The sequence below is a fragment of the Micropterus dolomieu genome, linkage group LG07 (assembly GCF_021292245.1).
Source record: "Micropterus dolomieu isolate WLL.071019.BEF.003 ecotype Adirondacks linkage group LG07, ASM2129224v1, whole genome shotgun sequence".
Lineage (NCBI taxonomy): Eukaryota > Metazoa > Chordata > Actinopteri > Centrarchiformes > Centrarchidae > Micropterus > Micropterus dolomieu.
In genome coordinates this window covers 9,594,505-9,620,097 of record NC_060156.1, presented here as the reverse complement: position 1 = coordinate 9,620,097, position 25,593 = coordinate 9,594,505, and the positions used below count along the sequence as shown (strand labels likewise).

Genomic DNA, 25,593 nt, shown 5'->3' with positions numbered 1-25,593 from the left:
AAGTGTGGTTAAATATGTTCTTGGACATGTCAGAGCACCCTCCAGAGTACAACTACTGTAGTTACAACCATGTAGAAATGCACTATAACAAAGTACTGCTCTTCATAGTTGTGTCCGTACTAGTTCAATCATTTATTGGGCAAATTTGAAGGAATGCAGATTTACCAACATATTTATCACCAGTTAATTCAGTTAAATAAAGGTTGTTTGAGTGATTCTGCTCAAATGTAAACTGAAGCTGGCTTCTAAGGAGTTATACGGCCCCCATGTGGCCACCAGAGGCTCATTATGCCTGCCAGCTATCAGGATCAAGCAGATGTGGCTGGGCAGAATTAAGGTGGACCTCCTACAGGAGAGGGAATAGTGCTGGCTGGCATTCTTTCACTTTTCATGGAAAGATGAGAAGGCCTCTAGGCGACAGCACCTTAGTGAAGAAATAACTGGTCCAAGTGGAAGTTACTTTGATGATTCACAGCTTTTTCTATCCAACATAAGAAGGGAGGAATCCAACTATTCATATGTGTTTCAGAACGGATCGCCTGCAGTTTTGCGATACTGTACGTGCTATTTTCCAAGAACCCAGGAAATAAATTTAATATCACCAGGGAGGCAGTTTTGTGAAATAATTAAAACACAAAATTGTCTCAGCAGACATATTAAGCAACGGAAACGGGAAAACTCGATTAACAGCCAAAAAATCCTATTCACTCCTACCAACCTGGAATCAGATCTGTAAATTAATTTCATGTGACTGAGTTTCTAATTCTGGGCACCCAGTCTCTCATCCCTGGTATTAAGCAACTGACACATATACATGTAGATGAGAAGGATGACCTTGGCCACCATCTGCCCATTAGGCCCCCTGGTAGCTCTGAAGGATATCATAAAAGGGGGTTATGCATATGGGATTAAAGCATGAGCTGTTTCACTGGGACTATGGCCCTAAAAAGCAGTGACCTCCATAAATGTTAATCAACCAAATCACTGATATGACCTCACAATAGTTTGTCCTTACAGTTTTAGCTTGTGACATTTTAGTTAAGTACACTTGGCTGAAGTTTCTTCACTTGCTGTAATCTGTCAATTTTTAGAATTGTAGCATGTTTAAGGACACATAAAATAAAAACGGTAAAAACTATTATGGTTTTAAATAGTCTTGGCCTGTGTTCATGCATGCTATATTCTAATATTTCCTCTTTCTGTCCTGTCATTCTTAAATTTCAGCTGCTTTCAACATAATCATATTTCACAGGCTGGGAGATGCAGCAAGGGTAGAAGAAACCAGAAATCTTATTTTTGACATCTCATTATTTCCTGTCTGCTATTTGAAATGGACTAGTTCACTGTACTGTGATCCTATGTGGGGAGTGTAGAGAAATATTCCACTGATAGACAACGGTATGCGCTATCGAATTATGTCATACCCTTCATGCAGGGGCCTCAACAGAACAGTAGGAGTCAACAGCTGCAACAAGGATCCACCACTACAATGTTATTAATGTTTACTAATAACTTTTCTTTCTTCATAAAAAATATTCACCAAAATGACAAAAAAAAAAAAAAAAAAAAACATGAAATCAAAATCAAAAAGCACACGTAAATCAAGAAGTTACATAAATATATGTATGTATTAAAGTCTTTCTACACCAACTTTTTAAGACAACTGTGAAAATAAATAGCATGTGACGACTACAAACAGTATACAAACCTGAGACTACACTGGATATGTGCTGGTGTTGCTGGTGTATATCTATATCTATATATCTATATATAGATATATATACACACACACACACACACACACACACAATACCTATTGTACATTAAATCCTGAAATTGTTGCAGAAGCTACAGCAGTCAGTTTAAAATATTGTGACACGTGTTACAATACTCACTAAATACACTTGCTTCAAAGTATTAAGCAAATAACATCAAATCACTGTATTCATGGAATGTATTAAGTATCCCAATTAAGGTTCCCAGGGCACGTTTTCTCCTCATGGTCCCAGAAGGGAGGAAATCTGGAAAAGAAACAACACAATTATTAATTAATTTAATTGACAAATATAACCATTTGACTAATATGTTGACTCTCAATGTTTGATTGAGATCTGCTGACAGACTGTATGAACCTTCAAATCTTTCTTACTGCCTTAACTTCTTAAATGAATTTTCCTTAATGACATAAACCACTCTGGATGAATGAATTGTGCCTTTCTTAATGACTCGATAAATAACCAAATCTATGTTGTGAAAACTCAACTTAAATTAATAAATCATTTGTGCCATGAATAACATCAGACAGATGAAATTCACAGATAATTAAATTAAATTAACTAAATAAATCATAGACTGAATGACAAACAAAATGATTTACTGAACAGACTTATGAACAAATGACTAAATTATTGTAAATAAAATTCCATACTTTAATTAACTTAACTTTAATTACGTATAAAAGAAAAATAAACAATTTTACTAAAAACTTCCATTAACAGGGAATGCAGTTTCCCAGCTTACATGTATAAAGTAAGGCACTGCTCTTTCAGCTGCCATTGGGCGCTCTGCTCTTGCTTCGTCCACCAGACGGCAGTGTGGCACCAGAGGTCTCAGCTGGGGAGGCATGGGGGTTGGAGTTCTTTGATGTGGAGGAGCTACACTCTGACGCTGACGGAACTTGTTCCAGGTTATCAGAGAGCAGGGCTTCTTCATTGTCTTCATCCAAAGGAAACACTCGTGGCTCCCAGGGTGCCTGAGGCTGCCGGAGGACAGAGGGCATATCATGTTACAAGTACATAATATACACATGTGGAAATTGAATACATTTGAAAAGGTGGCACGTTTTAGAGTTTAGTAAGTACTATATGTATCACTTTCAATAGACCCAATTATAAGAATGTAACACATTTGTCAAAACATAAATTATGCACTGTGCCTAACATGTGCTTAACATTTTATAAGCTACATAAAGGATGCAACAAATATTCAAATGTGAAATAATGTCCAAAACTCTGACAATTGCTCTTCTCGTATCCATCCCTTCATTGAATTTAGACTTCGGAGGCTGTATCGTAGGTGTGCATGGCTCTGATGCCTGTTTAAAAAAAAGGCTGCACTTGAATCAGGGTTTGTATGGGTTCTGGAGTGCACAAGAAGTGCAAAGCAGTGAAGCAGGGAATATTTGTGGGGTGCAGAAGGTTGATTAGGATAGTCTGGTTTAGTAGCGACTCATTCCTTCTCCAATCAACGCGGAGCGGTAACAGAGCCCTGCAATCATCAGCTGGAGCGGAGTGGAGACAAGTGTATGTGTAGGCCCCCAAGGGTCCATCTAGGCTTTATAACACACACAGTATGACTGGGTAAGAGCATTGATTAGTCTGCTACCTATTCTTGCCACGCTATACTCTCTCCCTCCCTCTTCTGAAGCACAAACAAAACAGGCTTATCTTCGACAGGAATGTTACAGAAAATAATTTCCGCAACATTCACTTCAGTATTATCAACTTCTTTTGAATTGGGTTAAATCTGTTTGTATTATTTATAGCTTAATCCTTTTATCTTTTTAACCTATAACCACTAGTCCAGGGATAGCAGATGTAAAATAGCATTTTGGCTAATTCTTGCACATTATATATTTATTTATGTATTATTAGTGTGCATTGTCCCTGCTAAATAAACCTGAAGAATGTAGGGGTTGAAGTGCAAAATGATCCTCTGCAGGTCATGCTATATACTTCTCAATCCCCTCTTTTATAGTGGCTATAAGCAAAGAAAAAGCACATTACATCATAAGGTCATCTTATTTTACCTCTCTGGGCCTTTTGTTATTATTTTGATGTCACGGGACGAAACGGGGTACTAGGATCCTTGACCCACTCTAAACATAGACTCATTATTGTTTGATTTTAATGGTGGCAATCCAGGAGCAATCTCCAGTGCAAAGTCCATTTCACAAACTAGAAATTGGCATCGGTGTAAAGAACAGTGACCCAAGTCAGCAAAATAATCTTGGGCAAGGTCAGGGTTGGAACAAATACCCCTTAAGCCCTAATGTAATTAAAGACGAATAAACTCAATGTAATAAAATAACTGGACTCATTACTGCCTTATAGGAAATCCAGTCTAGTATTATTCTGTTTTTCATTGGTTATTACTTTATACTTGTTCCATTGTTTTAATTATTTGCATACAATTACCGTGTGATATGCGGCCGCTATGTTGGAGACATAGGGAGGAAAACAAGTTTTGATGGCATCACAATATAACAGCCTATAGAAAATTGCCGTGTAGGACTCAGCGCGAGATCCCTTCTATGGCACCTGGATCATCATACTCTTGATATTCAGAGTTTGTTTTGGAGATTTAAGGTTTCAGCTGTGGCGATTTTGATCTCACCAACCACTCCTCTGAGCTTTGCTGCTCATCGGTATCCAGCTGAGCACAACTCCACTCCACAGAGCTCTCCTCTCCTGATGTGCACATCCCGCCCCCACTGCCTGACAGTCTGCTGCCAGATCTGGAGTGAAAAAAACAAACATACCCCATTACTCAACATCCTACTTTCAGAACGGCTATATTTTATTTGCACAGAGATGAACAAAACCCAAGTCTGCAATATTTGCACTGCACAGGCAGTTTAGGATTATATCCAACTGTCAAATGCATCTCTTTCTTTTGTTCTTCTGATAAAAGCAGGAAATACTGCAAACACTGCCCGACATTTTTGATGTTTGACAAAGCTATTCTATCCTCCCGAACCCACCAGACGCACGCAGTTCACCTTGTCACATCGTATTCAAATGCAACAGTTTTCAACACTGCATTTGTGAGCCCGTGTGTGTTCTTCCACCTTTTAGGGTGTCTGCAGCATTTTCTCTTTCCCCAGGATGGCCAGCGCAATTTCTCTCTCTGCTCTAAGGCCAGGTGTCTCTGGGCAAAGACTTCGTCAATGAGATCCTCCACCTGAAACACACACACACACACACACACACAATAATAAGGATGGTGTTTTCTTCACAAATCAAAATAAATAGCTTATATCCAAAGGGATGAGACACTACCTGCCCCTCCTCATTGTCCTCCTCCTTCTCTACCTCTCTGTTCATCAGAAATGAGGCGTCAATCACCCGCCAACTGCAAATAAAGACAGACTTTTTGAGGCTATAGACGATGATTGTGGAGAGTGTGCACAGCTTCCGTCTATTTCAAATTTTAAGTAAAAGCAGCCATTTAATGATGTGATAGATTGGCATTAAACTCCCTTAAAATATTAGACAAAATAAATAAAGCACAATTTTTACATAAAATGTACTTTATTATGCATCATATTATACTGTCATAAATACATTTATACATCGTAGAGTACCTTCTAAATCAAAGGTGCTGCAGATGGATCAACAAGATCAAACCCCGGTGCACTAATTTCATGTAACAATTTCAGGTTTTGCAAGCTGAATTCTTTCCCCACCTTTAACTTTTTTTAAAACTATTTTGTAGCTCATGTTAACATTACTTTGCTTGCACCAGAAACAGCTTAAAGTGGTCATATTATTCTAATTTTCAGGTTCATCATTTTGTTTAGGGATTGTACCAGAATAGGTTTACATGGTTTCATTTTCTACTGCATACTGTTCTTTGCTGCAGCTCATCTTTTCACCCTGTGTGTTGAACACACTTCGTTACAAGACTACAAGATCTTTGTTGGGAGTTGCACATGCGCAGTACTTAGTTAATTAAGAACTACTAGCCAATCAGAAGCAGAGTTGGGCGGGCCCTGAAAAGGCGGTAAACATGGCTTCGGTTCAGTACCAGCTTAGCAACATAGACAGGAGCAAGAGTTTCAGAGTGGTGAGTTATTAATTTATATAAATTTATCTTTCATTCATAAAGTTATAACTGAGCTCTGTCTCTACAACTTTATGTCCACTGACTACCTGCAGGGTAACTAATGTTTGGAAGGGAGAGGAGAGGCAGCAGGCGGATGTCTTGTCACTGTGTACTACAGCTCAGTGTGTTTTTCCACCGGCATTTTTGAGGGTGTGTCTGACTAGCCGCTTGACGAGCATTATGACACATATTACCATGTGACGTCAAAAGAAAGAGGAAAAAAAGGCTGGACTACAAATGAGCTGTTTTCAGGTAGTTCAGAGCAGAGTTTTCTGTGGGAGATGGGAACTCCCTTTGGGGTGGACTTTGGGCTTTTTCACTTTGCAAACCTGTTACATGGACAAAAAAGGTATATAACTTAATAAAGGAGAAGGAAAAAGCATAATATGACCGCTTTAAACACGTTTAAGGAGAGGCATGATCAAGAAGTTGTGATTATTTTGGGGGGAAACAATGAAAACTCACAGCTTATTTCATGTGCTGTTAGTCTGACACCATTCATTTTCAAGAAACCAAAATACAAAACCAGGAAGAATTCTATGCCAATTCCTTTAGAGTGAGTTTTGTTCCATACCTGGGTGTCAGGATGTCTTTGTACTGGAGCTTTTCCACTTTAGCCAGTGACATGGGGATGACAATGTTGTTGATGTTGTACACGCTCTCTCCCTGCCGTTTGCGAACCAAGCCCTAAAAAGAAAACAATGGCGAGAGCAACATGACAATTGACACCAATGAATCTGAAGTGTTCTTACATTCAGAGTCAGTCTTTCAGTAGAGACTGTGGGTGGTGATGGCGAAATGGATAATACTATGCCTTTGGTGTGAGAGATCCTGGTTCAATCCCCCACTGTGATCCATCCACCATTGTGTCCCTGAGCAAGACACTTGACCCCTAGTTGCTCCAGAGGTGTGCGACCTCTGACATGTATCGCAATTGTAAGTCGCTTTGGATAAAAGCGTCAGCTAAATGAATAAATGTAATGTAGACTGACCGGCCTTTTTCACATTTCACTCATATGCACATCAAGTGATGTTTTTTAATTTATGTGGTGTGTTTTAAGTATTATTTCACTTATTTCACTAACAAACTCACAATCTGCACAATTCTGCAGCTCTGATGATGAGCATTGAGTACTTGTCCCTGTTCTCCTTCAGCCTACATATTTCATTCACATAACATAACAAACACACAAAGTCCACAGTCATGCTTTGCGCAAAAATAAGATGCTAAAAATATGTATTCTAGACCTGCGCTTCGATTAGCATATTTGGGTTTTGTTTTTTTGTGGCATCTGGAAGTGTACAAGTTTTAGACCTTGAGAGACCTTGAGACAGAGGAAGAGTTTTGAAACTGAGGCCATTTCAGTCCTTACCTCACCAAAAGACTAATGCTGCTTTAAGATTTAGGTTAGGGGGTTTTGGCATTACTGTATATCAATGAGGGTTCTCACAAGTGTACACATTCAAAAATGTGTGTGTGTGTTACCTGTGAGGCCTGCTTGTGTGAAACCTGTGTGCAGCTCTCCTCCAGCACTTCATCAGAACTGTCCTCTGGGTCACAGAGCTGGTACACGACATCTTCCTCATCTAAGTATCACACACACACCAAACTAGCTGTAGCTGTTTAGCTGTAACAGACCCTACATCATAAAGAAGACCTTTAATATTAATATAATATGGTGGTACACTAATCAGATATCTATTCAGATTTATTTTTGATACAGCAAATAGAATTTTAAGATGTCTGTGTTTACCAAGAGCCTTCACTATGGCCATTTAACCACATACTAATTTACTGTAAACCTGGGTGAATATACACTTGCAAACACACACCTTCTATCAGCCTGTGGATGTGTCTTCTCTTCCTTTTCCTCCGACTAGCTCTCCTGTGTTGACTCTGAGCAGAGCCTGCCATCCCGACTGGCGAAAGACCCATAACTCTGCTTTTATGATGCCTTGCATGCTGCTTGTATTTGTGACCTAGAGTAACACACACACACACACACACACACACACACACACACACATAAACTGATTTAACATACCACAGGAATTTCCGTTCATTTCAACCTACCCGTCAGTGGGATTTTACGCTTTGGTGTGTGTACAAAAGCTAATCCTTAACCATTAGTTGTATTATTTTGGCAGGTGACTGCCTCTCAGTTTTCTGTTCCTTGCTCACATCACACCAACAGTTTTATTTTGAAGTGATCATAGTGGAGATAAATTGCCAGCCGAATGTAACAATGTTCAATCTTTTCTTTTTTGCTTAACTAGGTTAAGAAATGCTGAAATCAACTGTATTAAAGACACTGTTGTGTTTTTTAAGGTCTTGAATAGATATTTTCTTTCTTTACACCTTGCAGCATTTGCTCAACAAAACACTGCCTGCAAGGGCTACAAAAGTTACAGGTGCACACAAATGCTAGTATTGTTGACTGGACACAGCAGCCAGTTTCAAACAAAACTTTAATAAGTTTCTTTGGGAGGACTGATGTCTGGGATCCACCTTTTATATCATTAATACAATACATAATTTGTGTTATAGTGCCTTTACTCTCTATTCTTACACTGCAGGAACAGCTACCGTAGTTAACAATTAATCAAGTCACGTCATTAGTCATTATTCTCCAAATCACTTGCCCATATTTCCATCCCCGCTTGCTTTGACTGTTTACACAATCTCATTCTATTTTAGCTATGATAAGAGGTTTGTTGCCATGTGCCAGGCTATTATTTACATTTACTTGACAGACGGTCTTCTTCTTCTGCTATTGACAAAGGGGAATGACATCATTCAAGCTGACAGGCAATTGACAGTTTGAAGTGGTAGGTGAGTTGAAGTGGTAGGTGAGTTCTACTACATCACTTCTTGTCTCTTGTTTTCACCTCACCTTTGTATGTAACACAGACACAGTGTTTAGTCAACCTTCCCTGCATAAACAGGGAATCTTCTAAAACCATTGGTTGCTTCGGATCATCAGTCCATGTGAGCAAAGACCATTTAAAGGACTGAAAAGACAGCTGACAGAGGCATGTAAGTGCAGAGGTAAATGATCATTCATTAGCTGCACACTAACACACAAAGACACATATCGACATTGGTGAAATACCAAATGATTCCATTTCTATCTACTGCTCAGTCGGGAGCCTCATACAGACTCAGTGGGGTATCTGACATGCTAGGAGCCACTTATGATGGTACACATAGAGATAACAAGCAGACACAGCGGTCGACTTTGAAGTAGCCATTTTAATCACAGTGATATTGTTTCTATTCAGTAAATACAACCAAATAATTGTCTAAACAAGATGATTTGTCAGTTTATAATAATTATTCACAAATTATTAAATATATAAGTCATTATTTCAGTTAAAGGGGCTATATGTAGTTTTTTAATGAAATTAATCACTTTTTTACTGCTTATTTATGAAAGGGTTGTAACCTCTCATAAAAATGAACCATTTGCCGGCTTTCTTAGTAGCCTTTATGGTATGGTGCTTCCTATATGAAGACATCAGATCGGATTTTCTGCAATTCCGTTGGTTTACGTAGGCTATGATGTTCATGCTCGCTCTCAAGCCTCTTGCCTTCTGATTCTGAACTCTAGAATGAGATTGACGTCGGGCTAAAACACGGGTCAACATCTAAGGCATTTTGAGTCGTGGAGAGACCTCTGCTTTGTTTTGGATATAAAAATTGACACAGAGTTGGCTTTGGACAGGTAAGCTAACATTACTTCAAAGCATGTGAAATATATTGTGATTTTTAGCTGGCTCAAGGTAGATAATGTTAGCGTGCCGGCTATCGTCGACCAGTTGCTAGCGTTATCCATTGTAAACGCGATCCATATTACTACCCTGTGTACCGTTATTATGTCAAAGTGTTGATTTTAGCGTGCAAGAAATGATGTAATGGTACAAAGCAAGTATGGAATTATTTCTTTATGCTAGTCTATAGTGATGCAAGTCAGGCGCAGCCAGCTACGTTAGCACGGATCTGCAGTTTTTTGCTTCGTAACATTCAATTTAGATTTATTGTCGTTTTACCGATACTCAAGTACACAGCTTCTTCATCGGTCTGAGTCGCTGTAACTTACGTGACCCACATAATATACAATAATGCAACATAACGGTGCAGGACAACAACACAGTGGGAGACCCATTCATTAAGTTACAGTAACATTAGTCAGTACGGTCTAACTGTTATACCTAAGTGTGGCAACAATCTCATTTATAATACTCAGTCTAGCTCACTAACTGTTTTTTCATTATCATCCAATACATTTTAGATATGCTGATACTGCTGAGCCTCTCTGGTGAAAGATACACTACACTGCCATGCAGTCAATGTAGCTTTAGCATGCAACAAGCATGGATCGTGCTAGCTCATGAGTTCGAGCACACGAAGGGGCACATGCTTGGAAACGTAGTGGCTGCAAGCTAAAACATCACCACCCGAGGCCACTGAAAACTACACATGGCCCCTTTAGAATGTACATTTATTGCTAATAAAACTAATATTGTTATTTGTTTGTTTTGTTTACAAATTATATGTTAACAATAATTTTGAATGCAAAGACAAACACCAATAAATGAGGCACAAATGATTTTCCTCATGTCTCGTCAAATTGCAACCAAAGCGCCACCAGTAATGTAGCTACAGTAATTCTAATAAAAGGCACCACTGAAAGGTTTCTACTGTGAAGCTTCAGTGTTGACTTTGCATTAACATTAAATTACCATTAACTTCAAAAACAGACTTCATTGCAGCTCCGCCACAGCAAAGAGAAGTGGATCAAAAGCCAGTGAGGCTCCATATATGTTAGATGAATAACAGGAATGCAGGTGCAGTCTTTTAAATGTCACCTCTGCCTTCCTGTCATATTACTCATCAGCTGGCTATGACGTCAATACAGCGGGTTACAGTCATGAATGAGTTTTGAAAGTGAGCGTAACAAAGTGAAATACATGTAGAGCTAAAGACTGAGCAGAACGTAAGAGAGGAAAGCACCATAGAACAGAACTAAATATGTAATCAATCCAGTTAAAGGGCAGGATCTTACTGCTGTGCAGTGGTGTGGAGCTGCGTCTCTTGTAGTGTGCTGGACTGGATGGTTGGACGTTGATAACCAAAGGCCTTTGGGACCATTCTTCTCTGGCCAGGGCCCTCTTTGAGTGGTGGGACAGAGGAGCGTCTGTAAGAAGACAATACAGCAATCTAGCATTTTTATGATCAATTACTCAGCACATCTCTAAATGCAAGCATGCAATCAAGGGTAACAAACGCCAGCAGTGTATGACGTGCAATTGTCAATATGCATTAAACCCTGAAAAACAGTGATTGTATCAAATTTGCCCCCTGAAGTAATACATCTCAGCTACCACTACTTTTGTGTGGCAAGTCCAGTGTGCAACTGGCACCTCAGAGAAGGCCTACCGTGTCAAATATATAGACAATAAACGAGTGTTTTGAACTACAACAGCAAATTAATCAATATGAAAAGGACACTACCAACACGTTTTATATTGTTGTGAGGCCCATGTTATGTATTTATGGCAATGTTTCTCCTACCAAATGAAAGAGACAGCACAGAGTGAGGTGTGGCGCTGGGGGTCCTGGAGGACAGGGCCCTACTGGAGCTGCAGTCAGGATCAGAGCACAGGACTACAGGATCACAAGACGTGCAACATGAACAGGAAGATGATGAGAGAGAAAAGGAGAGGGCAGACGTGGACTTCCCCAAGTCCTGAAGCACAAGAAAAAGAGAACAAGAGACAGAGAAAGTTATTTCTCACATTATACTAAAGGTCAATGGAGTTTCTTTAACTACAGTAGTAACTTTCTCTCTGTGTTTTGTGTGAGTCATGAGGGTTTAAGGCACTCTGCTGGGAGCACACCGATTAAAGTAAGTTGCTTTCTTTGTCATCTGGCAATTTCACAATGGTGGTTGCTTGGTGTTGCTTTGCAACCTGGGATCGATGCTAGGATGGCAGTATTCAACAAAACGTTAAATCTTTTGAAATATTCTGGCATTGGGCATCCAATGGTATGTCGACATTTCACAATGTTGGATCTGGTTTCTATGTTTGTAGATGAGCTAAAGACTATCTAGTTTAGAGATTATGAAACTGGGCTCACCCCTTATGTTCATATCATATACCATTGATTTATCTTTGATTGTGTAGCACTGATTCCGCAGTGGACACTTTGCTAGCTCAAAATAATGAGCTGACTGATGGTAAAAAGATGGTTGGTTGAGAATTCAACGTGGATTCATCAATAAGAGCAAATGCTTTTACACCTAGTCATTTGATTACTGTAGCAGCTTTAAATAAAGATATCACAAACAAAATGCAAATCAGAAATTGAAGTATTGTATATCATTGCACAATGATGAGTGTATGAATTCTTAGTGGGACTTTATGAAGCTAAGCCGGGCATGGCCATCCACTTGACACACACCACTATCACTAGCCCCTGGTTTTACTGGCAGTGAGAACATAGCACTATGCAACGTCCCCGGGCTAAATAAAAGGCAAAGCTTTAAAATAATCACATGCACTTGTTTATTTGAAGCAAGTCCAAGAGATATTATGGTTTAATTAAAAGCAGGTGTCCGGCTTTTAACATTAATTCCGGTTTAATGTGAGGAACTATTTTAGTAATACTGAATTCCACCACTGAAGCCTGACTATGAGCAACTGCTTTGACATGAATACATGAATACTTTTATTTTAATTAAACAAATTAATACATTTACAACTGCTGCACATTGACACACTTACATCAGAGTTTCCACATTTATTATAAAACCCAAAATGGGTGTCCAATTGGGATTTATAAGTGGTGCACTGTTATGAAGTAAATTTGGGCAGCAAAGTAATTTATACACAACATAGTGCCAATGTCATCTTTATTACTGTCATCCTCAAAACAGAGAGGAGGAAAAATGCAAATGGGACTGATGTATTTTATGAAAACAAGATAACTGAGATAAAATCATTATTGTACCGCATTCTGTTTTGCAATGATGCTCTCGTTTTGCCTTGTGTTATAAATCCAAACTCACTCTCAGCCAGGCCGTGGCTCGTTTAGCTCAGCTCGAGCCAAGATGACAGGGGGTTTTAACTGCTATAACTTGCTAGTCACCATTATTATCTTATGCCTACAGCGTTTTACACTGCATAAACTACATATTATTTATACTTATTTATACTTGTTGTCATCCTCTTGTGCTCTAAGATGCTGTTTAAAGTTAATAATGCTGGATTACTATGCCTTAGTTGTTTCATTGGCTATTTGGGATTTTTGTGGCAATGCAATTTTTTTTTTAAATGAAGCATTCAATTTTTAAAAGTTCTATAAATGCTTGATGTTTCCTAAGTCAATGAGTAATGGAGTTATATAATCATGATTAGGATTTGTGCCTTACTGCGTTTTAGCATCCCTCCATTATCTCCATCTGCTTACAATGCACACGGACTTGGGCGACACTAATGAATAGACACATTTATATCCCTGTGGGGATATTGATTTGTTTCAGATGCACACAGCAGGATTAAGATAAGAATAAGAATATAGTGAGAATGTAGGAGTAAATAATAAAGTAAGGTAATAATACTAACTGGATTCGTAAATGAAACAGCAAATAATCCCAGAAATAGAGACAGAGCATCTTCAGGGACAGACTTCCACTGTTGAACGGGATGTGTACATGTGCCCTCTAGCTATTCTATTTATTATCACATTTAAAGTTGAATGTCAGAGAGAATGCGCATGCGGGCTTTGAGAGCTGTGTATGTGTAAATGTTGCAAATGGACTGAACAGGGAAATGCAGGAGACTGCGTGTGGCCTACCTGTGGCCTGCTGCAGTTGTAGGTACTGAAAGTGAACAGCCTGGGCTTATGGTAGGTGACCAAGGGTCGGGCCCGGGCACACACACACGACACATCAGCTTTGAAGAGCCTCTTGGTCCCCGGCCTCCTTCTCTTGGAGCTACCAGGGGCAGAAACATCGTCTCCTATCTGACCACTGTGGGGACGAGATCAGATGAGGTCATATAAATGTCAGGGATACGATTCATGCTAAGAGCACAAGTGCTAAAAAAAAAAAAAGGTATTGTTGGTCTTAAATCTTGTGGACAAATAACAACCAGAAACAAAAAATACCTACAACATACTGGTTACATGCATAAACAAACAGAATGCCTTTTCATGTGGCTTTTATCTTCACGGCCAGACAGAGAGAGTTAAAAAGGCAGCAGGAAGGAAAGATATGAAGGGATGATTCAAGGCAGGCCAGATGGTGGGGACCGACCAGGCTGTTTCACTGGGTTATATTACAAACACAAAAATGCTTTCAAAGTGACTAGCCCCCAAATAGGCCTGGGAAAACTACTGAGCTCAACATTACACAATGACTTAGTGTTTCAATTCACTGCAACTCATGAAACGTGCAGAAAATCTGATTGTAGGTGTGACAATCTTGCAGTGCCATTCTCAGATAGTTGTAGAATAATATGGCTGTGTGTGTGTGTCTGCATGTGTGTGTGTTCTCTACCTTGTGAAGGCTCTCGTGCCTTTCCAGGTGTGTGTTTGTTTAGACTGTGGTGAAAAGCCGAGAGGAGGCATCAGACTGTTGACAATCTGGCTGAGCTGAGCACTCTGCAATGAAGACATCGTCCATTTAATTAATGCTTTTCCCAAGAGACAAATTAAACTTTAGTGTGAAATACAATCCATCTCTCTAATAGCAGTGAGTGAATAAGCACTCTACATCCAACTCTCACAAGCATACTCCGTGATATAATTTGCTTTATGTATGGACAGATCAGACTGATAAAGATGAGGATGCTGTGTGACGTTTGAAAGGATTCCTAAATAATTGATGATAATTTTATTCAAGTACCTCTCTGCTGTCCGCACTACCAAGGTGCAAATTTGGTGCAGCACTGAAGGATTATTCTGGTTCTTTCCAAACCTGTGACTTTTTTACTTTTATAAAGATAGACTATTGATGCTTATTAATGATTTAAGATTCATTTAACTTCAAAGTTTGATGTGGCTGAAACGCACCCACTTCCGCCCAACGCACCCAAAGTGCTCATTTTAAAGAGGTCATATTATGGTTTATGGTTTTTTCCCCTCTCCTTTATTGAGTTATATATCTTTTTTGTGCATGTAATAGGTTTGCAAAGTGAAAAAGCCCAAAGTCCAGCCCAATCTTCCCATCTCCCACAGAAAACTCTGCTCTGAACTGCCTGAAAACAGCTCGTTTGTAGTCCAACCTTTTCCCTTTGATCCCTGTGACGTCACAATGCACCTTAAAAAAAACGGTGGAAAAATACACTCGTCCACCTGCTGCCTCTCCTCTCCCTTCTAAACACTAGCTACTCTCCAGGCAGTCAATGGACAGGAAGTTGTTACTGTGATGTAGAGCTCAGTTATAACTTTATGGATGAAAGATACATTTGTTTCAAATTAATAACTCACCACTCTGAAACTCTTGCTCCAGTTGCTAAGCTGGTAAGGGAATATACAGCTGATCCGAAGCCGTGTTTACCGGCTTCTCACGACCGACCCTACTCTGCTTCTGATTGGCTAGTAGTCCTTAACTAGGAACTGTGCATATGCAACTCCCAACAAAGATCTTGAAGAGGTAAGTTGCTTCACTCCATAGCTAAAACGAAGCATTCAACACACAGGATGAAAAGAGGAGCTGCAGCAATGTGCAGTATGACAAAAATACGGTGTGTTTTGAAAATGAAACCATGTAGACCTGTTCTGGTATAACCCCTAAATAAGATTTTGAACTTGGAAATGAGCACAATATGACCTCTTTAAACAACACATGTCTACATCCACTGTCCGACTACAAACCATAACAGAGTGGAAAGCTAAATATACGGTGCGCACACAAACATACACACTTTTAAAAGCATCTAAAGAACATTTATTGAAACTTTTATTTGTGGCTCCAAACATTAACTTTTGGCAAGGTGAATAAAGATACACAGCTGAGGTTGCCCCTTACCACATCAGCTGGTGAAGAGCATTTTGGCATAAAATTGCACGAGTATCTGCCTGCTCAGACTAATTTCTTGAATATTGAATATGCAAAAAGAAAAAAAAGGTTTCAGTTGGGGGAAGGGTTCACATACTAACTGAAATTACTACTTTTTTAAACTACAACATTTTATACATATTCAAATGCACATCTAAGTACAATGTTTAAAGCCATTAAGACAGTCTGTACTGCATTAGATTAAAAGACAATTTAGCAGCATAATCTTACCCTCAACAGCTGGAAGGAGGAATAAGGTCTTTCTCTTTGAGTTGATTAAATACCTGTAAGCTTCATAAAGCAGCAGGGAATTCATGCATTCAACCTGCAGTCTCTAATTTAGCATAATAAAACACACAGGTCAAACAGCATTCACACCTTAATTAATTAGTTTAATCTTCTCAACCTAGCACTGAGACTATTCCCCTTCATTCCAGGCTCTTCACACACCCGGTATTATAGGTGTGCGTGCTAGTTCCTCCCATCTACCTGTCTCTCTATGTTGTGCAGAAGGCGCGTGGGGCTGCAGGGTTCAGTGTCAGCATCCGAGGCTGTGCAGGATAACCCTGCCACTTCTCTCAGCAGGGTGTGCTGAATCCGCCTGTCTGTCAGTGGCTGGGACTCTGCAAGCACCACACCCCCCTTAGACACACACATAAACACGCAGACACACACGGACAACATGAGTTAACCTTTTACCACCCACCCCACTTTTGGAGAGTGGTCTGCCTAACATTTAAATATATAGACTATTTTAGATTTTTGGATCCTTGTAATAAATGTGGACATTTCAAGGATTTATTTTTTTACAAGGATTTTGTACAGACAGCATATTTTCAAGTTTTCAACTGCATAATAATCTATTCTTATGTTATAGTACACATGTTACATGTTCATGTAACTTTTCACAGTATTTACAGTCCATGAAAGTTGGTTGCATTGCTTAATGCAGCTTTAAAATAGGACTACTACAGTTGTTAACCTTTCAATAAGATGAAACAAGAAATTCCCCGAGCACAGCAACAACAATCAGGTGCTGGTAGATAGCAGGATGAGTCTATGAAAAGTCAAACAACATAGATACTTTAGCTAAAGTGGTATTCATTTCATCAATAATATAGCAAAATTTAGCTGACCCTATATATTGTCTATCTCACAAAACTGACTTGTATCAACGCCTGACTAAAAGCCCATAAAAAATTTCCTTGATGGCTGCCAGTTGGTACATTATGTCAACTGCTCTTTAATGAAGTGGTTTCAGAGGACTTTCGTCTTACTTTGGTAGAGCGGATGTGCTTGTGGAGCTCCACCAGTTGTTGTATCCTGTTCTCGAGCTCGGCCAGACGCAGCTGCAACCAGCTCCATCTGCTGCCCAGCTCTGCTCTCTCTTCCAGCCAACGCCTCTCACAGCTGCTACTGCCGGCAGAAGGGACAGTTAGAAACCATGTTAGTAGTTTTAAGATATTGATAGGACCTCACAAGAAGATCATACTAAAATGCTTTGGAATTTGGTCCTGAATGTGGCAACATTACAAGATATTGAAAGCAGTCATAAAATCCAGTTTGGCCACTGGAGGTGCATGGTGAGGTTAGCATATGGGAAACACCGGCAGGAAAATGAAACGAGTAACAAAAAAAGGGAGGAGAGACACAAAGAGAGACAATTCACACAGTTGCACTGCAGTGCTGTCTTCTTTTGGCCTATTTTACACAGCCATGTTGCCATGTAGTGTGTAAATTGTTTAGTATCCTAACAGCATGGATAAAGGGTAGTGGGTAAGCACAAAAGTTAATCTAGGCCACGGAATAAAAGGCTGTTGATTAGTGTGGCGTGTATCTATAGTATGCCTCCATGGCACTAGCCTGTTCAGTTAGCATGTATCTTCTGTGTGTGTCTGTGTGAGTGTGGTTGGCTGGCTATAGCCAGGCAATAGTTGCCATGGCAGTGCTCTTGGACCTTGGCTAGGACAGGGAGGGACTCCCCCACTTTACACACTCAGATACAGGACAGAGAAAGGTTAGGCCAGTCAGAAGGCAGCTAAACAGAGACTACTTGACAATGCCCTGTGGTATTACGAGGCAGTTATTCTAAAAGCCTGTTACGTCAAACAGTCAATATGTTGTCTGCTTGCCCGAGCAAAATTACACCCAGTGTGTGGTCATTAGGAACTCAACCCTAAGCTAATATCTGTTTTGTTAAGGAGTACGCTCTCTCTTTCCTTCAGAGACAATGACCAGACCTGGCTGCCCTACAGCTATTTCCAACTGTATAATAAGAAAATTCCTGGAATATTTCCCAAGCAGTAGGCGAGTCAGGAGGAAAGCGCAGGAGAGGAAAGGCTGCTTTATACCTGCAAGTTTGCAAACTGCATTTTTATTGCCATGAAGATATTAACATTGCTGAGTGAAATGAGGGGTCTAGCAACGCACTGGCTCCCGTCCCCAGTGAGAAAGTATGAGGTTCCAGCGCCAAATCCTGGCTGGATAAAAGGTCAGCCTGAGCAAGTAGTTCTGCGTATACGAATTCTCCTATTTGAATAGTGTTTATTGGCTCTTGCAGAGGTACTGGGGCTTTTGGGCGTGTCCTGCACTGAAACTTTCCAACATGTAGCCTTTCACAAATACTGCCACATAGTATATTTAAATTACAAACACAATGAAGACTGAAAGTGAGCAACAGCTGGAGGTGTGAAGGACTCCTGGAAGAGCAGTAAATGAGCAGTGTGGCCACATGCTTTCTACTAAAGTCAAACAATGTCACTGCTTTACAAGCTCATACTTAAACGCCAGCTACTTTAAAATTTTCTCAAGAAGGGCAACAACCTGTCCCTTCTCCAGCAAGGAGGTATCCTCTTCAAGTAGGAAACTGCCATAAAAACTCCCCAGGGGGAGGTTTACTGATGAAGAACAGCACATTGTTCAACAGACAAAAGGCAAGCTGACACTTCCAAGATGACTCAAGTTGGCCAAATAAAAAGACATACACACTATACACATAAAACACCCTTGGGCATTCTTGTTCTCAGTGCTAAAACACAACAAAGTTTTGTAAATGGCTCCTGTTTATTGCACTTATTCAGGAACCAAAGGAAACAAAAGAAAGGTCTAATTAGACTAAAGCCAAGACCGTGACATTAACCCTCCTGTCCTAACACTGACGCCCCTCTTGCATCCCCACATTGCTGACTAGGAAATGAGCTAAAAAAATAAACTGACCATCTACACAGCTAGAAGAATAGCAGAATAATAGTTCTGGCTCAGGGCATTTCCAAATGAAGGCGATGTGCAAAGTATCTAGTTTCGGTTGTGTTTTTGTAATGCTCATCAGTTTAATTTTTTTACATGAAATGACAGGCATTACATGGACATGGGCGGGTATCCTATTATCAGGGATGTCTGAAGCAAGTATGCAGTATATCCACCTGAGTGAGGGCTTAAATGGCCCTTATCTTCTCTATATATATTTTTTTACATTGTGTACGACCACTGAAATTCTCATACTAAGCAAGGAATAATGCTCTTCTCTAGGACATCCTGGTGGGCAAGTGGCCTGAGACCAGCTCTGATAGCCCTGTTTCTCTCTTTTTCTTGGGCTCCCTCCCTCCAGTTTTCCTGTCACTCACTACTGTCAGCCAGAAAAATAATGTTAAAACAAACAAAAAAAAATTTGTTGCAGGAGCTGGTTGTCAGGGTTTCACAGTCTAATTTTAGCCTAATTGCTCCCCTTCCCTCTATTTAATACGGCAGTGTTTCCCATATTTATTTGTGGACATCTGAAACAACATAAAACCAGAACAAGATATTATCTAAACTGGCAAAATATATGTGAAATTCAGATTCTAATCATTTTTGTGTGGAATGTGCAATGATAATGTTTTGTTTTGTTTTGTTTGTTTTAGTGCCACAAAAATAAACACTGCACATAATCACACGAGACTTGTATGTTTTCTTCCTCGTCTGGGGCTATGCAACTCCCTTATAGCACAAGGACACAAGTACAGGAGCACAGCCCATCCAAACCACACACACACACACACACACACTTCCAAAGTATTTTTCACTAGAAGGAGGAGGAGCACAATGGCACAAAATCGCTTACAGGCCTACTGGCATGTCTGTATTGATGTCCTAGCCTGTGGGTATGAAAAAAGCTGGCTAGTCCGTTCAACGTGTTATGACTGCAGCATGGAAAGAGAAAGTGTGTGTGTGCTTGCACGGCTAAAATATGTCATCACACTCTCCACAGCTGGGCGGAGAAACACTTATGACAACCTCACTGTAAACTTCGGCGAGAGCCAAGTTAAACATTCTCCCGAATTTACACCATATTTGAACCTCTTTAAAACTAGTTCCCTTTCTCTGTGTTCGCCCTGTGAACAAAAAGGTTGCCTAGGGCGAAAGTCTACCTCTGTGAACTCACCACTTGTAGGACTTAAAACGAGGCCAATGGCTCCAGCGAGAACCACAGCTGGGTTCTGGCAGCTAAATCCCAGAGAAGCACAACAAATCTCTTGGCAGAGGGAGACCACAGCAATGTTTGCAAAACGGTTCCCCATTGTTTTCTTCACCACTTGCTGGTAACTTCATATCTGTCAATGTGTGAAATCTAACTTGATAGGGCAAATGCCTGGTTCAGGGGTTTTCTAAAGCTTTTCCATTTTGTACCTTGTTTATTTAGCTGTAATAACCATCCGTGACAGGCACATCCTACACGCTGTGGCGTTCAAAATAAGTTCAAAATAAGAAACAGACCTGAGTTTCAAGGCGGCCCGCCACTACAAACAGAAACAAGGAAACAAGGATAATTTGCTTGCAGAGAAAAAAAAAAACAGAAACCACCCCTTCCATGTTCTATGTGTGGAAAATGGGTTTTTGAACAAGCAATGCATCCCACTAAAAAAAAGTAACGGTAAAAAGTACAAAAGTTGGTCCCAGCCAGTAATAAATCAGTTAATGCTTCACAAAAGCTTCACATCATGTTAAAACTATATAATAAGAATGCCAGTGTGTTATGGTATATTGTTTCTATTGTTCAGTTACCCTAGGAAGCATATGGCAATGTCAGTCGGTCTGTTGGACCCATCCAGAACCTTTGTGTTAACCATTGCTTTCTGTAGATCCAGCTTCAGGGCTTTAGAATTTGAGTCTTGTTGCTTAGTCTGCATATTTCACAGAACACATGAAGCTGAATTTAAAGTACTTCCACTCACTGAATACTCACCCAGGAGAACACTTGGTTTTGCCGAGACTCTTCTCCTCCCCTTGCTCCTCGTCTGAGCTGCTGCTGGCCGTGGCCTCGGAGTCCAAAGACTCCTGCAGGCCTCTCAGCAATGCCTGGCTGGAGCGGCTGAACTCGCTGAGCTCTGTGAAGGACGACGAGGCTGTGGTCGACTCAAGCCAAGACAACTGGGCTTTGCAGCCCACATGGGGAGGCAGTATACCAGGATGTGTGGAGTCCGGTTTGGCAAGTTGACAGTGCCTGTTCAGGCCCTCCAGCTGCTGGCTGCAGTGAAGCACGGCATGCTCCCCTAGCAGGGCTTGCAGTCTCCTCTGCAGCCTCTGAGCTCGGCTTTGCAGCCCTGCCTGCCTGGAGAGCTGCTCCTTCACGGCCTCCTCCAGCACAGCTGTGGGTGCCAGCTGGTCAGAGTTCACCCTGCCACTACAAGGCTGTACTGAAGATGGAGGAGGGCAGCCCATTCCAGCCATTGTCTCTTGTGTCAATGTAGGTGGGAGTGCAAAGAAGGGCGTGTAGCCTTGGTACTTTATCTCCCCATGGGAATATGAAGGAGGAACACTGGTAACGGTAAGAGAGGAGTGATGCGCATCACCACCATCTGGCCTACATTCAGGAGCAGCCCTGTGCATATGCAGCAGGCAAGCCTCTTGGCTATTGTGCTCAGGGACAGGGACTAAAAACATGTCTGGTACACCTGGGAAGACACAGGCCACCTGATGAGAATCTCTCAGGCCTTTATTGAAGGAAAGGAGGCTGAGGAGGGAAGCTGGGCTGGGGAAGAACACCGTCTCACATTGACTGGCAGACGCCTGCTGACAGGAGGAAAGCACAGGGTTGGCAGGGAAGTCCAGGGGGCTCCCGGGTAGACATGAGTCCAGAGAGGGAAACAAAGACAGGTTCAGCCACATCTTCTGGAGGTCACCATCATCTGTCAATCTCATCTGAGACTCCAGCTCAGTAGCACGCATGGCTCTCCCGTCGGAGTCCATTCTGACAGAAGCAGGAGGAGAGGACAGGTGGATACCATGGCCATCTTTCAGGATTTTGGTCAGGGCCGGGGCCATGCCCCTTTCTGAACCGCTGACGCTCTAGGTAGCCAAGGCAGCAGACTTCACAGACTGCACCTTAAATCACCTGACAGTCAGAAAGACACACGTTGGTCACTTCCTCTACTGATACAAAATAAGGTCCTAAAAATAAAACTGTTAGTCTAGTAGTACTGAATACTGAGACATTAAAACTAAATTTTGGTGGAAAAAGAACTAGTGCCAACCACCAGAGACAAACTAAAGTGATTTAAAACAGATGGGGAAAATAGACAACACAAGCGCAGCAGCTGTGGCCATGTAGGCTATACTGTAACATTAACTGGCTTGACAATGTTTTTTTTATCGTTAACGGGTCTATCTTGAAGCCTCGATGTAAGAACAAACGTTAAATTACTAATAGTGAATTAACGTTAACCGTCCTCTCTGCGCTCTGTTCACCCTTTACGGGCACATATTTCGGTGCTGACACGCATATTTGGGAACATAAATTCCTCATTTTGCTCCTGCGGCACAGCTTGTTTGGGTTAACGTTAACCCTGCTCCCCTCTGTTTTATAACGCTAACGGATTAATTTAGCCGAACCAACGTTAAATAGTTAGTAGCTGTGATTCCCGTCTTGATAACAAGTTAAACAGCTGACTTACCTTTTACTTATGACGGAAATGGATGGGAGTGATGTGAAACGATAAGATGCCAAAACAACAACAGATGTTAAGTAAATTAACCAGGCAGGGACCAGGAAACAAGGTTATATTTTTTTATTATAAACTGATGGATTGTCGTTCAGGTTAGTGTAAACTAAACGAGTGAACTGTGAAAAAGCAAGAGCTAGCTAAGCTGTGTCCACTAACGGACGTTAACGGTAACACCCCATAAAGTCTTTTTGAAGTGGATCTACGTTAAAACGTTAACACCACTCACCTGACCAGGAGGTGAACCTTTGACTTAACATCGTTTATTCCAGTAACTTAACGTCAAGATTTACGGCTGATTATGGCATTAAATCTATGTTTTTTTCCTTTGATAATCCTTTCAGAAGATCGCCTCTGATTGTCTTATCTGGCTGTCCAACGGTGACCTTTATTTTGCCCAGAATATCGATTAGTCTCCCCTCCTTCAAACAGTGAGCTCCCTTCTCCTTCTTCTCTCATCAACTGCCGAGAAGACAAAACACATCTGACCGAGGAGGGGCTGGACCAGACTCATGATGCCTTCAAGACTTCGTCAGAAGCTCAGACTTGTGAGCACGCAGCGTCCAAAACAAATCCTCTTACCATACACCATTTATTGCCCTAAACTAAATTTTCTTCGTTACATTACATTAACAAAAGTAAGGTTTGGTTGCATACATTTCACAATTTATCACTTCTGTAGCTTGTCATTTTTAACTTAGCATCTCATAATAACAAGACCTTATTTTCAAATTGAATTTGCATAATTAAAAGAAAATTATTTCACAATTTAAAAATTATAATATCATTATAATTGAATAACTACAAAATCTAGATCTCATTATTATAAACAATTGGTGTAATTACATGGTGTCATAATTATGGGTCTTGTAATCACCAGATACAAATCTCGCAATTACAAAATGCAGACGTTGAATATATTGTGAGGTTTTCCTTTCCATACTATGATATACATAATATATATTGTAATTAGGCCTATTATTAGATTAAGTCATAATCTCACAAATGTGACATCTTGTCCAGTCATACTAATAACAAGATTATCTCATAATTACAAGATCTATATCTTGTGATTAAATTAAGTGATCTTGCTAAATGAAGATGACATAATTGCTGATCTGGTAATTCCCAGATCCTTAGTACAAGATGTTGATCTCATGAATATGAGATAGTTTTACTGTAAATATGAAGGGCAGATTGTGGAATTATTAAATAGTTTTCTTATAATGATGAGATACTCATCTTGTAATTGTGAGAAAAGTATGATTTTCTCATATTTATGAGACATCCTAATTGCAGGTGTGATGGCCAAGACACACAGTTTGTGTGTGTTGTTGTTGTGTTGCTCTCTTCCAGTTTCCTGGTTCCTGATGGGTTGGATCTGGAGGCCATGAAGGAATTGGAGTCCAGATCGCATAAAACCCTCCCCATCCAAGTAATTTGTGGGTTCTTCCCTGATTTGCAATGGTCTTTGAGCTGGGTCATGAAAGTGCAAGGGGCTTTGGCACATCTACAGTCAAAGATAATTAAACAATATGTAGATTATTACATTTTAAGTCATTGGTTTTTTATGCAGTACCATAAGAGAGAGGAGGGATATAGTCATGTTCAGATACATTTTAATCATGAAAAGTAGCCTGCAGTAAATGATAAACTCACTGCACTCAACTGTAGCACTTGTGTACAGAACGTGAAAGAATTATACAAAACAATGAAATTTGCAGCTTGTTGTTCAAATACTTTGCCACAATTCAGCAACGTGGATTTTACAACGCTGGTTTCATCTGTACTGCGATATTTCCGACAGATCATGAAGGTAACATCTTAGGGCTTTTGACCTCTGTCAACATTAAAGGGCAAAATCTTTGACAGGAATAGCTTAGTATCATCCTGATGTTTTGGAACTGAATCTTTGCAAATCAGCAGAAGAGGAGGAAGTATTCAAGTCCTTTACAAAAATAAAAATAGCAACAAAAGTAAAAGCAAAAGTTAAAAGCAAAAGTAGGAACATTTTTATCTACAGGTGAAAAGTAGCAGTACTACATTTCCTTTCAGCCTTTACTCACTCAAGTTTGATGCAGAAGTGTGTGACTGTGCGTGCTGCTTTTTGTTTAGTTTTCTCAATGCTTCACTTGTATATATGCGATTTGGTGTTTTCTTTTGATACTATGTTTTTTGACAGTTTGAAATAAAGATTCATGTGACAATGGCCTGCTAAATATGTCAGCTAATTAACTGAAAACAGCTACCCACGTTATGCATCTATATAATTTTACTATCTATATCTATATCTATATCTATATCTATATCTCTCTCTCTCTCTCTCTCTATATATATATATATATATATATATTGAAGTATTTATCCCACAGTATCCATCTGCCCAATGCTCACAGCGTCTTTGCTTAGACATACACCGTGCTTTTACTGACATGTCAAAATGAATTCCATGAAAAAGACCACCTGCCAGGTAATGTAATCACATGTCTTGTTACATGTTCTGTTCAGATGTTATATTCACCATTAACAACAATAAAACTCAACATGTAAAATGAGAACAGGAAACAGCTAAACATGAAGTAATATGAATGCATTGTCCATTTGTGTTCTTTTTCGCTGCTTACTAAATCTGTTCTTGCTAAATGTGGAAAAATAACAATTTT

General features: G+C 40.2%; 1 protein-coding gene and 1 long non-coding RNA gene across 6 annotated transcripts; one reads left to right on the top strand and one right to left on the bottom strand.

Annotated features, from left to right (window-relative positions):
* Positions 1 to 1,609: 1,609 nt before the first annotated feature.
* kansl1l (KAT8 regulatory NSL complex subunit 1-like) lies at positions 1,610 to 23,397 on the bottom strand. Of its 5 annotated transcripts, none has more exons than XM_046053978.1 (16): positions 23,160 to 23,397; positions 21,175 to 22,323; positions 17,231 to 17,369; positions 16,443 to 16,595; positions 14,451 to 14,554; positions 13,748 to 13,922; positions 11,462 to 11,636; positions 10,953 to 11,084; positions 7,720 to 7,866; positions 7,373 to 7,473; positions 6,461 to 6,573; positions 5,061 to 5,133; positions 4,781 to 4,962; positions 4,396 to 4,516; positions 2,521 to 2,758; positions 1,610 to 2,021 (listed from the first exon to the last, which is right to left on the bottom strand). In XM_046053978.1, exons 2-15 carry the CDS (start codon positions 22,251 to 22,253, stop codon positions 2,546 to 2,548), a joined length of 2,907 nt encoding a protein of 968 aa, XP_045909934.1. In that variant the 5' UTR covers positions 22,254 to 22,323; positions 23,160 to 23,397; the 3' UTR covers positions 1,610 to 2,021; positions 2,521 to 2,545. The 5 variants fall into 5 exon arrangements, with proteins under 5 accessions (XP_045909934.1, XP_045909936.1, XP_045909937.1 ...); XM_046053980.1 differs by having other exon boundaries at positions 17,231 to 17,366; XM_046053981.1 differs by having other exon boundaries at positions 17,231 to 17,363.
* On the top strand, positions 22,653 to 25,101 carry LOC123973728. Its single transcript, XR_006825678.1, has 3 exons — positions 22,653 to 23,170; positions 23,275 to 23,478; positions 24,287 to 25,101. It is a non-coding gene; the product is annotated as an uncharacterized LOC123973728 (long non-coding RNA).
* The last annotated feature ends 492 nt before the right edge of the window (positions 25,102 to 25,593 follow it).